At 43.6% G+C, this 14367-nt stretch overlaps 1 protein-coding gene across 1 annotated transcript in view; it reads right to left on the reverse strand.

Moving 5' to 3' along the window:
- Window positions 1–570: 570 nt before the first annotated feature.
- The window catches only part of LOC138643401 (histamine H3 receptor-like), a 32483-nt gene continuing 18686 nt past the window's right edge, over window positions 571–14367 (reverse strand). Inside the window, exon 3 of the mRNA XM_069732317.1 lies at window positions 571–1329. Coding sequence (XP_069588418.1) covers window positions 571–1329 — 759 coding nt within the window. The remainder of the gene's footprint in view (window positions 1330–14367) is intronic.

Raw genomic sequence — 14367 nt, forward strand, 5'->3', positions numbered from 1 at the left:
TGTAATGCTGTATGAAGTATTTTTCAAGAGCGAATTGAAAGACAGTGAAACACAGGATACAATATGACATACAAAAACAATACCAAGGAAAATGCACAGATGGCAAAAGTATTAAGCTTGTACATATGGGATAATTGGTGCTTTAAAAATAAATAATAAAATGAAAGAAATAAGATCAACATAATTCGTACCAAAGGTACCTGTAATCAAAGGGAGAACATACAACAATAAAACCACCTAGTGTCTGATTGATTATACGTACTGTATTTCAAGTGTAAAAACAAAATTCCTGCTTGATCTGTAACATAACAAGGTGAAACGTAGTAAATATATAAATCTTTGAATCTTGTTCTAAAAGTTCTGCACTTATTGAATGTTCATTATTTATATCTTTGTATGAACTATTGAGAGTTGCCTTGTTTAGTTACAAACTTTGTTCAAGTACATCGTGGTCCATCCTCTCCGAAACAGAACAATTTTGTGCTAAAGACACAAATACCTACACAATTTTTTATTGGTTGTTAGCTAATACCAGTGTGGACCCCAGAAGAAAGGTCCTGTACATATTGATCAAGAATTATTTGACATTTTTGCATACTTGGAAATGACTTTGATAAAAGCGCTCCTAAAACTCGAGTGGCACAAAGGATAAAGAATGGGATTAATTGAGGAGTTAATCCACAGCAACCAAAATGTAATGTCATACCAATATGATGCAATACAGTAATCATGGCAGGCAGCCCGAATGACCATAAGAAACGAGTAAGGAGCCCAACAAATACAAAACACACAAACAAGGATAAACAAAGATTTGGCAACTTTTTGGTCATGGGATAATTTAATAATGTGAATATCACTCTGTTGTGTTCTGACACTTTGTAATCTATTAGGATTTGTCTTTTTGGAAGAGATGTAAGGGAACGATCTAGACGTCATTTTAATTTTTGATAATCCTAAACCATATTGACCTTGGTGGATCAACCGCCCTGATACCGGTATCTTTAAGATTTCTTCTTCACTTGAGCAAACTGTGAAAACTGAAGATTCTCTTTTCTTTTTGCTTCTTATTTTAATATTCCAATAGATGCTCAGGTTAAAAAATGAAATACTTAAGAGAGGAAGAAAAAAGGCAAAAGTGGAAGCTCCCAGTAGAAAGTGCCAGTTGTTGTAGTATGAAGCTAGACAGAGTTCCTCGGGAATGGAGTTGCCACTAACAAAATAGTCCCATAGAAGAATAGCTGGGCTGTATAAGAGAGATGACAGTATCCAGACTGCAGCCATTTTAAGCACTGTCTTGTAATGTTGTTGCCGCTGAGTGTGATATGCAACCTAAACAACAGAAGACAAAAAATGTTAGACATACATAGGATGTATTATGTGTCTTTTAAAATGTGGCAGGGTTACCAGCCTACTATTTAATATTTTCTGGACAATTGACCCCAAATTCACAGATAAACTAATTTTTTTATGAAAATTCCCACACCCCTTAAAACCACGCCCACTAGAACATGCCACACCCAAAATAATGACTAGACACCCTAAGACATACAGAATAAGGTGAAAATACTGAGAATTATACCCAATTACAGGAGAAGTGGTTAAAGTGCTGTATATATATAGAATAACACAGATATTGAGAATTACACCACGTATACAGGACTGGAAAAGTGGTACTGTGCAGTGTGTATGTAAGGGGGAGCAGAGAGTGGTGTATGCCCCTACCCCTTTAAGCATGTCCCGGTTGAAGCTGGTACTAAATGCTGTATGTCCAATGTGTATATACCTACCCTTGTGTTTTATAACACTGTTATGTTCTTCATGCTACCATTTGTATATTGAATATAGGGAAAGCTGTTGTGAATTCTGTTGTCGGGCTCCCTCCTGTGGTCATGAATGGTACTTCGGCTGGTTCTGTCCATGGACTTCCTCTGGTGGGTGTTTCTGAGTTTCCTTCCACAGGTGACGAGGTTAATTCGTTAGCTGGCTGCTCTATTTAACTCCACTTAGATCTTTGCTCCATGCCACCTGTCAATGTTCCAGTATTGGTCAAGTTCACTCCTGGATCGTTCATGTGACCTGTCTTCCCAGCAGAAACTAAGTTCCAGCTTGTATTTCTTTGGTTTGCTATTTTTCTGTCCAGCTTGCTATTTTTATTATTGTCTTGCTTGCTGGAAGCTCTGGGACGCAGAGGGAGCGCCTCCGCACCATGAGTCGGTGCGGAGGGTCTTTTTTGCGCCCTCTGCGTGGTCTTTTTGTAGGTTTTTGTGCTGACCGCAAAGTAACCTTTCCTATCCTCGGTCTGTTCAGTAAGTTGGGCCTCACTCTGCTAAATCTATTTCATCTCTGTGTTTGTATTTTCATCTTTACTCACAGTCATTATATGTGGGGGGCTGCCTTTTCCTTTGGGGAATTTCTCTGAGGCAAGGTAGGCTTTATTTTTCTATCTTCAGGGCTAGCTAGTTCCTTAGGCTGTGCCGAGTTGCATAGGGAGCGTTAGGCGCAATCCACGGCTATTTCTAGTGTGTTTGATAGGATTAGGGATTGTGGTCAGCAGAGTTCCCACGTCCCAGAGCTCGTCCTTTATTATCAGTAACTATCAGGTCATTCCGTGTGCTCTTAACCACCAGGTCCATTATTGTCCTGACCACCAGGTCATAACAGTACAGGTGGCCCAAAGTACTAATGCATCTTAATAGAGGGATAAGAGAAGTTCTGAGACCATTTTTTTTTCTTTGCAGTGTGTTTTGTCTCTCTTTTCCTCTTTACCTCTGGGTGGTTCAGGACACAGGTGTAAACATGGACATTCAAGGTCTGTCCTCTTGGATGGATAATCTCACTACAAGGGTACAAAACATTCAAGATTTTGTGGTTCAGAATCCGATGTCAGAGCCTAGGATTCCAATTCCTGATTTGTTTTTTGGTGATAGATCTAAGTTCTTGAATTTCAAAAATATTTGTAAATTGTTTCTTGCCTTGAATCCTCGCTCCTCAGGTGACCCTGTTCAACAAGTAAAGATCATTATTTCTTTGTTACGTGGTGACCCTCAAGACTGGGCATTTTCCCTTGCGCCAGGAGATCCGGCATTGTGTGATGTTGATGTGTTTTTCCTGGCGCTTGGATTGCTTTATGACGAACCTAATTCAGTGGATCAGGCAGAGAAAATCTTGCTGGCTCTGTGTCAGGGTCAGGATGAAGCGGAGATATATTGTCAGAAGTTTAGAAAGTGGTCTGTGCTCACTCAGTGGAATGAATGTGCCCTGGCAGCAATCTTCAGAAAGGGTCTCTCTGAAGCCCTTAAGGATGTCATGGTGGGATTTCCCATGCCTGCTGGTCTGAATGAGTCTATGTCCTTGGCCATTCAGATCGATCGACACTTGCGTGAGCGTAAAGCTGTGCACCATTTGGCGGTACTATCTGAGCATGGGCCTGAGCCTATGCAATGTGATAGGACTTTGACCAGAGCTGAACGGCAAGAACACAGACGTCGGAATGGGCTATGTTTTTACTGTGGTGATTCCACTCATGCTATCTCCGATTGTCCTAAGCGCACTAAGCGGTTCGCTAGGTCTGCCACCATTGGTACGGTACAGTCGAAATTTCTATTGTCCGTTACTCTGATTTGCTCTTTGTCATCCTATTCTGTTATGGCATTTGTGGATTCAGGCGCTGCCCTGAATTTGATGGACTTGGAGTATGCTAGGCGCTGTGGTTTTTTCTTGGAGCCCTTGCAGTATCCTATTCCATTGAGAGGAATTGATGCTACGCCTTTGGCCAAGAATAAGCCTCAGTACTGGACCCAATTGACCATGTACATGGCTCCTGCACATCAGGAGGATATCCGCTTTCTGGTGTTGCATAATCTGCATGATGTGGTCGTTTTGGGGTTGCCATGGCTACAGGTTCATAATCCAGTATTGGACTGGAAATCTATGTCTGTGTCCAGCTGGGGTTGCCAGGGGGTACATGGTGATGTTCCATTTTTGTCTATTTCGTCTTCCACTCCTTCTGAAGTTCCAGAGTTTTTGTCGGATTATCGGGATGTATTTGATGAGCCCAAAGCCAGTGCCCTACCTCCTCATAGGGATTGCGAGTGTGCAATTAATTTGATTCCTGGTAGTAAGTTTCCTAAGGGCCGATTGTTCAATTTATCTGTGCCAGAACACGCCGCTATGCGGAGTTATATAAAGGAATCCTTGGAGAAAGGCCATATTCGCCCGTCGTCATCACCGTTAGAGCAGGGTTCTTTTTTGTGGCCAAGAAGGATGGTTCTTTGAGACCTTGTATTGATTACCGCCCTCTTAATAAAATTACAGTCAAATTTCAGTATCCTTTGCCGTTGCTGTCTGATTTGTTTGCTCGTATTAAAGGGGCTAGTTGGTTCACCAAGATAGATCTTCGAGGGGCGTATAATCTTGTGCGTATTAAACAAGGCGATGAATGGAAAACAGCATTTTATACGCCCGAGGGCCATTTTGAGTACCTGGTTATGCCATTCGGGCTTTCCAATGCTCCATCAGTATTTCAGTCCTTTATGCATGACATCTTCCGAGAGTACCTGGATAAATTCCTGATTGTGTATTTGGATGATATTTTGGTCTTTTCGGATGATTGGGAGTCTCATGTGAAGCAGGTCAGAATGGTGTTCCAGGTCCTTCGTGCGAATTCCTTGTTTGTGAAGGGGTCAAAGTGTCTCTTTGGAGTTCAGAAGGTTTCATTTTTGGGGTTCATTTTTTCCCCTTCTACTATCGAGATGGACCCTGTTAAAGTCCAGGCCATTTACGATTGGACTCAGCCGACATCTGTGAAGAGCCTGCAAAAGTTCCTGGGCTTTGCAAATTTTTATCGGCGCTTCATCGCTAATTTTTCTACTGTTGCTAAACCGTTGACTGATTTGACCAAGAAGGGTGCTGATGTGGTCAATTGGTCTTCTGCAGCTGTAGAGGCTTTTCAGGAGTTGAAGCATTGTTTTTCTTCTGCCCCTGTGTTGTGCCAGCCAGATGTTTCGCTCCCGTTTCAGGTTGAGGTTGATGCTTCTGAGATTGGAGCAGGGGCTGTTTTGTCGCAAAGAAGTTCTGATGGCTCGGTGATGAAGCCATGTGCTTTCTTTTCTAGAAAGTTTTCGCCAGCTGAGCGTAATTATGATGTTGGTAATCATGAGTTGTTGGCCATGAAGTGGGCATTCGAGGAGTGGCGTCATTGGCTTGAAGGAGCCAAGCATCGCGTGGTGGTCTTGACAGATCACAAGAATTTGACTTATCTTGAGCCTGCCAAACGGTTGAATCCGAGACAGGCTCGATGGTCGTTATTTTTCTCCCGTTTTGATTTTGTGGTTTCGTACCTTCCGGGCTCTAAGAATGTGAAGGCTGATGCCCTGTCAAGGAGTTTTGTGCCTGACTCTCCGGGTGTTCCTGAGCCGGCGGGTATTCTCAAAGAGGGGGTAATTTTGTCTGCCATCTCCCCTGATTTGCGGCGGGTGCTGCAAAAATTTCAGGCTGATAGACCTGACCGTTGCCCTGCGGAGAAACTGTTTGTCCCTGATAGATGGACTAGTAGAGTTATCTCTGAGATTCATTGTTCAGTGTTGGCTGGGCATCCTGGAATCTTTGGTACCAGAGATTTGGTGGCTAGATCCTTTTGGTGGCCGTCTTTGTCACGGGATGTGCGTTCTTTTGTGCAGTCCTGTGGGACTTGTGCTCGGGCTAAGCCCTGCTGTTCTCGTGCCAGTGGGTTGCTTTTGCCCTTGCCGGTCCCGAAGAGGCCCTGGACGCATATTTCTATGGATTTTATTTCGGATCTCCCCGTCTCTCAAAAGATGTCGGTCATTTGGGTGGTTTGTGATCGCTTTTCTAAGATGGTCCATTTGGTACCTTTGTCTAAATTGCCTTCCTCCTCTGATTTGGTGCCATTATTTTTCCAGCATGTGGTTCGTTTACATGGTATTCCGGAGAACATCGTTTCTGACAGAGGTTCCCAGTTTGTTTCGAGGTTTTGGCGATCCTTTTGTGCAAGGATGGGCATTGATTTGTCTTTTTCCTCGGCTTTCCATCCTCAGACAAATGGCCAAACCGAACGAACTAATCAAACTTTGGAAACATACCTGAGATGCTTTGTTTCTGCTGATCAGGATGATTGGGTGTCCTTTTTGCCGTTGGCTGAGTTCGCCCTTAATAATTGGGCCAGCTCGGCTACTTTGGTTTCGCCGCTTTTCTGCAATTCTGGTTTCCATCCTCGTTTTTCTTCAGGGTAGGTTGAGTCTTCGGACTGTCCTGATGTAGATACTGTGGTGGATAGGTTGCAGCAGATTTGGACTCATGTGGTGGACAATTTGACATTGTCCCAGGAGAAGGCTCAACGTTTCGCTAACCGCCGGCGCTGTGTGGGTCCCCGACTTCGTGTTGGGGATTTGGTTTGGTTGTCATCTCGTTATGTTCCTATGAAGGTTTCCTCTCCTAAGTTTAAGCCTCGTTTCATTGGTCCGTATAAGATTTCTGAGGTTATCAATCCTGTGTCATTTCGTTTGGCCCTTCCTGCTTCTTTTGCCATCCATAATCTGTTCCATAGGTCGTTATTGCGGAGATACGTGGCGCCTGTGGTTCCATCCGTTGATCCTCCTGCCCTGGTGTTGGTTGAGGGGGAGTTGGAGTATGTGGTGGAGAAGATTTTGGATTCTCGTGTTTCGAGACGGAAACTCCAGTACCTGGTCAAGTGGAAGGGTTATGGTCAGGAAGATAATTCCTGGGTTTTTCCTCTGATGTTCATGCTGCCGATCTGGTTCGTGACTTTCATTTGGCTCATCCTGGTCGGCCTGGGGGCTCTGGTGAGGGTTCGGTGACCCCTCCTCAAGGGGGGGTACTGTTGTGAATTCTGTTGTCGGGCTCCCTCCTGTGGTCATGAATGGTACTTCGGCTGGTTCTGTCCATGGACTTTCTCTGATGCCTGTGGGTGTTTCTGAGTTTCCTTCTACAGGTGACGAGGCTAATTCGTTAGTGGGCTGCTCTATTTAACTCCACTTGGATCCTTGTCCGATGCCAGCTGTCAATGTTGTAGCATTGGTCTAGTTCGCTCCTGGATCTTCCTGGTTACCTGTTTCCTCCAGCAGAAGCTAAGTTTTGCTTTGCTTTTTTCTTGTTTGCTACTTTTTCGGTCCAGCATGCTTATGTGAATTTTGCCTTGCTTGCTGGAAGCTCTGGGACTCAGAGGGGCGCCTCCGCTCCGTTAGTCGGTGCGGAAGGTATTTTTCCCTGCACTCTCTGTGTGGCTTTTGTAGGGTCTTTTGCTGACTGCAAAGTGACCTTTCCTATCTTCTGTCTGTTTAGTAAGTTGTGGGGGGCTGCCTTTTCCTTTGGGGAATTTCTCTGAGGCAAGGTAGGCTTTATTTTTCTATCTTCAGGGCTAGCTAGTTCCTTAGGCTGTGCCGAGTTGCATAGGGAGTGTTAGGCACAATCCACGGCTATTTCTAGTGTGTTTGATAGGATTAGGGATTGCGGTCAGCAGAGTTCCCACGTCCCAGAGCTCGTCCTTTATTATCAGTAACTATCAGGTCATTCCGTGTGCTCTTAACCACCAGGTCCATTATTGTCCTGACCACCAGGTCATAACAGAAAGCGTAGTAATAGGTTAGCCACAAGAGGGAGCATTAGAGAGATTAGAGATAGGAACTCAGGAACAGTAACAGTTAAATTAGGAGGGGCCTGCTGTGGGTAAGAAAGGGAATTTCCTGCTTTTTAGTCAGTGGAGCCAGGGAGGTGAGACAGCTCTGGAGGGCCAGAGAGCCGTGTCAGTCACAGAGGGCATTAGAGCCCGGGACAACACAGTGGACCCCGCAAAGTTGAAGCAAGGGACCCAGCCATCCAGGGCCACCAGGCCAAAAGTGCAGCAGTAACAGCAGTAGACAAATAAGCGGTGACAGCGGTAGTGAGAGCAAAAGCTACAGCAAAAGTCACAGTAGGACAGTAACGCAGGCCGCTCCTAAAAATGTGGCAGCTTGCTACTTGGGCTGACGCCCTTTTGTCTGTTGCGAAACAGACAGGGGAACTCCTAAGAGTAGTCAAGCTGGACAGGGAGGACGCTGTGTTACGGTGTGGGACGGGACATCCTTGTGATGAAGTGAAGGACATTGGAACAAGCACAGGGAAAGCAAAGGATATGTACTGTGTTGAATCTTATGTGAATGCTGCCAAAGACATGTATGTGCTGAGAGAAGAAACCAGTAAAGTTATCTGTTTAAAGTTGAACGTGAACTTTGTTTCTTTTTGTGCAACATCAGCAGCAGAACTTCAGCCGCTCATATGGGATCCTGAAGGTGCAGATGATATAGCTGAAGGTACGCTAAAAAGGGGACATTGATTGCATGTGGCGGGAGGCCAGGGCGCGTGTAAGCAGATAGTCTCAGCCACGACTATGGCCCTGGCTCTCCCTCACATATAACCCATTAAAGCCCCTTCAGTATAGGGGGGTGTTGTGAATTCCGCTCTTGGGCTCCCTCCGGTGGTTGTAAGTGGCACTTTTGTGAGTTCTGCTCTTGGGCTCCCTCTTGTGGTTTCTAGTGGTATGGCTGCTCCTTGGAGTTAGCTGTCATCAGCTGCCTCCACTTATCTTCTTTTCTGCTCGGCTATTTAGGTCTGGCTCTGTCTTCTGCCAGTGCCACTTGTAAATGGTTTCTGGTTGGATTCACATCTCTTTGGAGTTCCCTGTTATCCTGACCAGTTCAGCTAAGCTAAGTTTTTGCTTGCTCTTTTCTGTCCATAGATTGTGGACTTATCCATTCTGTGCTTTCTATGTTTGTCCAGCTTATCAATGTGAATTTATTCTGTCTTGCTGGAAGCTCTGGGAGGCAGATTTGCCCTCCACACCTTTAGTCAGGTGTGGAGTTTTTTTTTGTAAACTCTGCGTGGATTTTTGTAGTGTGTTATACTGACCGCACAGTATTCCTTCCTGTCCTATCTATTTAGCTAGACTGGCCTCCTGTGCTCATCCTGGTTTCATTCTGTGTATGTCTTTTCCCTCTCCACTCACAGTCATTATTTGTGGGGGGCTAATCTATCCTTTGGGGATTTTCTCTGAGGCAAGATAGTTTTCCTGCTTCTTTCTTTAGGGGTAGTTAGCTCTTAGGCTGTGACGAGATGCCTAGGGAGAGTTAGGAGCATTCCACGGCTACTTCTAGTGTTGTGTTGAGCTTAGGGACTGCGGTCAGTACAGTTACCACGTCCTTCAGAGCTCGTTCCATGTTGCTCCTAGACCACCGTATCATAACAGGGGGGATTAGTGGCTACAGGTAGACAGAGGTGGATTAATGTGTTAGCCGTTGTGAGCATCATTCAGTCAGAAGTAAGAAGATCTGCTGGAATCCAGCAGCTGGATGCACTGTCTCCTCAGAGGCTGTTCTGAGCAGCTATCAGAATAAGTGAACAGGAAGGAGACAATACTAGTTGAGAACATGAGTAAATAATAATAATAATATTTATTTTTATATAGCGCTAACATATTACGCAGCGCTTTACAGTTTGCACACGTTTTCATTGCTGTCCCCGTTGGGGCTCACAGTCTAAATTCCCTATCAGTATGTCTTTGGAATGTGGGAGGAAACCAGAGTACCCGGAGGAAACCCACGCAAACACGGAGAGAACATACAAACTCTTTGCAGATGTTGTCCTTAGTGGGGCTTGAACCCAGGACTCCAGCGCTGCAAGGCTGCTGTGCTAACCACTGCGCCACCGTGCTGCCCGTAGTCCCACTTAGTATTACCTACATACATAGAACTCTCATCCTTCCTGAATGCTGTCACTTCAAAAGCTCAAACTCTGAGTTCAGAATGAACAGGATATGTTTAGGAATCCCCAATCTGCAGTGATTAATGGAAAATGGAGGTTCCTTCATTCAGAAGTTAACTTCTGTTTGTACTGCACGTCAGCATTTTTTCACGCATGCACAGTACAAACTGAGGGAAAACGTTTTAAAAAATCACAATCAGAGCTTTTTTTCTGCTCAACCCTACCGTGGTTAGAGAAAAGCGCCTGGTTTTTACAGATCGTTGGTAAATCAACGGACGATTGGCAACCCAGCAGGTGGAAATATGCACAACCCTACTTCACTGCGACTTAAAAAGCCATACCCATTTTGGACATTTCTAGCATATTCACGGGATAATGCAAAAATGTCTGATGGATGTAGGGACCCTCGGGTATGGAGAGAGCAGGCACCTAGTGATCCGGCGGTGAGACACGAGAGGAGAGGTGCTGTAACTCCTATAGAAGTGAAATGGTCACACGTGTCGCAGGTGGAAATATGCTGCCTCTCAATAAACAAACAAGTAAAGGAAACAATGAGATTTTACAGTAGTCCATTACAGAAAGCAAATGGCAGCACATTTATATGAATTGGTCTGTATTCCTTATCTGTTCCAAAATGATGACTCTATTACTACTTGGTATCTAACGGGTTAATCACAACACACACAAAAACACACACACACACACACTATATAAACAGTACTATGCAAAATTTTTAGGAAAGCCTGGAAAAAATGCTGTAATGTTAGAATGCTTTAACAAATAGAGATGGAAAGAGTTTATTATTATCAATTTACAAAATACAAAGTATATCAATTAAATACTTGTTAAGACCTTTAAAAAAGCATCAAAGCATCAATTCTTCTATGTACACTTTCACACAGTTTTAGAAGGACCTCAGCAGGGAGGTTATTCCACACATCTTGCAGAACTAACCACAGATCTTCTGGAGATGTAGACTTGCACAAATCCTTCTGTCCCTTCATGTAATCGCAGACAGACTTGATGATGTTGAACTTAAAGCTCTTGGCATGCGCAACGTGATCCTATTAGGAATGGCGGTGTGCGCACGCGCACTTTACCCAGTGGACGCTGTATTCATTCCGGCCATTATGCCGGTTATCTTGTTGCAGTGCGCGCGGCGCCTGCCTCCTCCTCCCCCCAACCCTTCCCTTGTGGCATGATGCTCCACACACAGCGGTATGTAATGATTGTTTTTGAACATGCTATTTAAACTTGCAATGCACGCCTTTAGTCACTTCCCCTGACGAAGCTGCTGCGGCAGCGATACGCGTGGGGCTTGCTCTCACCTTACCCCACTTTATCTCTTTGAGCTATTTTGCCGCTCCCCCTCTTTGCCTTATGGGGATTTAACCCTTGCTGGAAGCCCTGTGCTACTAACCCTTGCTGCACTCTGCCAGTTCCATCTGACCATCGACAGGTTGTATCTGCTTGACTTCCCAGAATATTATTTTCTTCAGTCTGGGGACGCAGTGCATATACAGGTCCTTCTCAAAAAATTAGCATATAGTGTTAAATTTCATTATTTACCATAATGTAATGATTACAATTAAACTTTCATATATTATAGATTCATTATCCACCAACTGAAATTTGTCACGTCTTTTATTGTTTTAATACTGATGATTTTGGCATACAACTCCTGATAACCCAAAAAACCTGTCTCAATAAATTAGCATATTTCACCCATCCAATCAAATAAAAGTGTTTTTTAATAACAAACAAAAAAACCATCAAATAATAATGTTCAGTTATGCACTCAATACTTGGTCGGGAATCCTTTGGCAGAAATGACTGCTTCAATGCGGCGTGGCATGGAGGCAATCAGCCTGTGACACTGCTGAGATGTTATGGAGGCCCAGGATGCTTCAATAGCGGCCTTAAGCTCATCCAGAGTGTTGGGTCTTGCGTCTCTCAACTTTCTCTTCACAATATCCCACAGATTCTCTATGGGGTTCAGGTCAGGAGAGTTGGCAGGCCAATTGAGCACAGTAATACCATGGTCAGTAAACCATTTACCAGTGGTTTTGGCACTGTGAGCAGGTGCCAGGTCGTGCTGAAAAATGAAATCTTCATCTCCATAAAGCATTTCAGCCGATGGAAGCATGAAGTGCTCCAAAATCTCCTGATAGCTAGCTGCATTGACCCTGCCCTTGATGAAACACAGTGGACCAACACCAGCAGCTGACATGGCACCCCACACCATCACTGACTGTGGGTACTTGACACTGGACTTCAGGCATTTTGGCATTTCCTTCTCCCCAGTCTTCCTCCAGACTCTGGCACCTTGATTTCCGAATGACATGCAAAATTTGCTTTCATCAGAAAAAAGTACTTGGGACCACTTAGCAACAGTCCAGTGCTGCTTCTCTGTAGCCCATTTCGGCACCTGTAGCCCATTTCCTGCACACGCCTGTGCACGGTGGCTCTGGATGTTTCCACACCAGACTCAGTCCACTGCTTCCTCAGGTTCCCCAAGGTCTGGAATCGGTCCTTCTCCACAATCTTCCTCAGGGTCCGGTCTCCTCTTCTCGTTGTACAGCGTTTTCTGCCACATTGTTTCCTTCCAACAGACTTACCATTGAGGTGCCTTGATACAGCACTCTGGGAACAGCCTATTTGTTGAGAAATTTCTTTCTGGGTCTTACCCTCTTACTTGAGGGTGTCAATGATGGCCTTCTTGACATCTGTCAGGTCGCTAGTCTTACCCATGATGGGGGTTTTGAGTAATGAACCAGGCAGGGAGTTTATAAAAGCCTCAGGTATCTTTTGCATGTGTTTAGAGTTAATTAGTTGATTCAGAAGATTAGGGTAATAGGTCGTTTAGAGAACCTTTTCTTGATATGCTAATTTATTGAGACAGGTTTTTTGGGTTATCAGGAGTTGTATGCCAAAATCATCAGTATTAAAACAATAAAAGACCTGACAAATTTCAGTTGGTGGATAATGAATCTATAATATATGAAAGTTTAATTGTAATCATTACATTATGGTAAATAATGAAATTTAACACTATATGCTAATTTTTTGAGAAGGACCTGTATAGGCAGTGTGGACACCGATCTTGGGTGCCTGAGTTTTTAGGCATATCTGTACAGTGGGGGTGTACTCAGGTTATGGTGGTCAGTCCTAATAGGCACTCCATGTAGGTTGACTCACCTGGAACATATAGGGCTATGTGTATTTATATGATACTGTTGACATAATGATGGGACCTTTACTTTCTTTGGGGTATGGTGTATGCACTGATTGGGATACCATGTTTTAAATGTTTTTAAATGTGTTTTTTGAGGTGTTAATAAAGGTGTTTTGATATATTTATATATTGTTATTATTTGTGGTAGTGCATACCATATGAGTCTATCTTTTCTGGTTTGACACGTGTTATGTATAGACTAGGTATTGCACCCCTTTATGGCTATGCTTATATGATATTGGTGCGCCCCTTTCTTTTCTTAATTTTTGAACTTAAAGCTCTGTGAGGGCCATATCATCATCATCTTCATTATTCCTTGCACTTCATCATGCTGTAGATAGTTCTTAATAATGTTGACTGTATGTTTCCTGTTGTTCTGCTGCAGATTAAATTTGTAGCCAATCATACACCTCCCTGATGGTATCTCGTGATGGATAAGTATTACCTATATTTCCCATTATTGATGACGTCATTTGTTTTGACCAAATTCCCAACTCCATTTAGTGAAATACAGCCCCAAACTTGCAAGCAACCAACATCATGCTTCATCATGCAGACGATCATTATTGTACCACTCACCAGCCTTTATGTGATAAACTGCCATCTGTAACTGCCAAATATTTCAAATTTTGTCTCATCAGTCCTGAGAACCTGCTGCCATTTTTTCTGCATTCCAGTTCCTATGTTTTTGTGCATAGTTGAGTCGCTTTGATTTGTTTCCATGGCAAATTTGTATTTTTTTGCCACAAATCCTCTACTGGCTAAACTTCTTCAGACAATAAATGGGCCTAACTGGATTCCTATAGTTGCTGTCAGTTCTTTTCCAATTCCAATGTTGCACTAGCTTTCATTGGCCAACCACTGCATCTATGGTCCTGAAAAATGTCCTTTTCTTGGTGTCCCTAAGACTGAGAAATCCAGGCAAATGCTTATCCATTATGAAATACCATCAGTGAGGTGACTAATTGACTTCAAATTTATTATGTAGCAAGCCAAGGGGTATTCCATCTCAAAGAGCCTATCCCAGTGTGTAGTAGGTGTAATAATAATAATATTAGCAAATACCTCAAATTAGAAATGTAGTATAGTTCTTCTGATTCACTATGTCTCTATCCTCATGTGCAGGGCCTTGCAAGACCTTAGGTAGCCATGGTTACAATCACTGATATAGTGACAGTTAGTTAGCTGGTTGTTAGTGGTCATAACCATGGATACCTAAAGTCCTGCAATGTTTAGCATAGCGCATAGTACATAAACTGCATAGTTTGGCCTACAAAATGCTAATTAACAAGAATTGAATCACAGGTAAGGGTAATTATTCATTAAGCATGTGTCAAGCAGTTGACCGTAAAAGGGTATTA

This window comes from Ranitomeya imitator, chromosome 6 (genome assembly GCF_032444005.1).
Source record: "Ranitomeya imitator isolate aRanImi1 chromosome 6, aRanImi1.pri, whole genome shotgun sequence".
In the NCBI taxonomy this organism is placed as follows: Eukaryota; Metazoa; Chordata; class Amphibia; order Anura; family Dendrobatidae; genus Ranitomeya; species Ranitomeya imitator.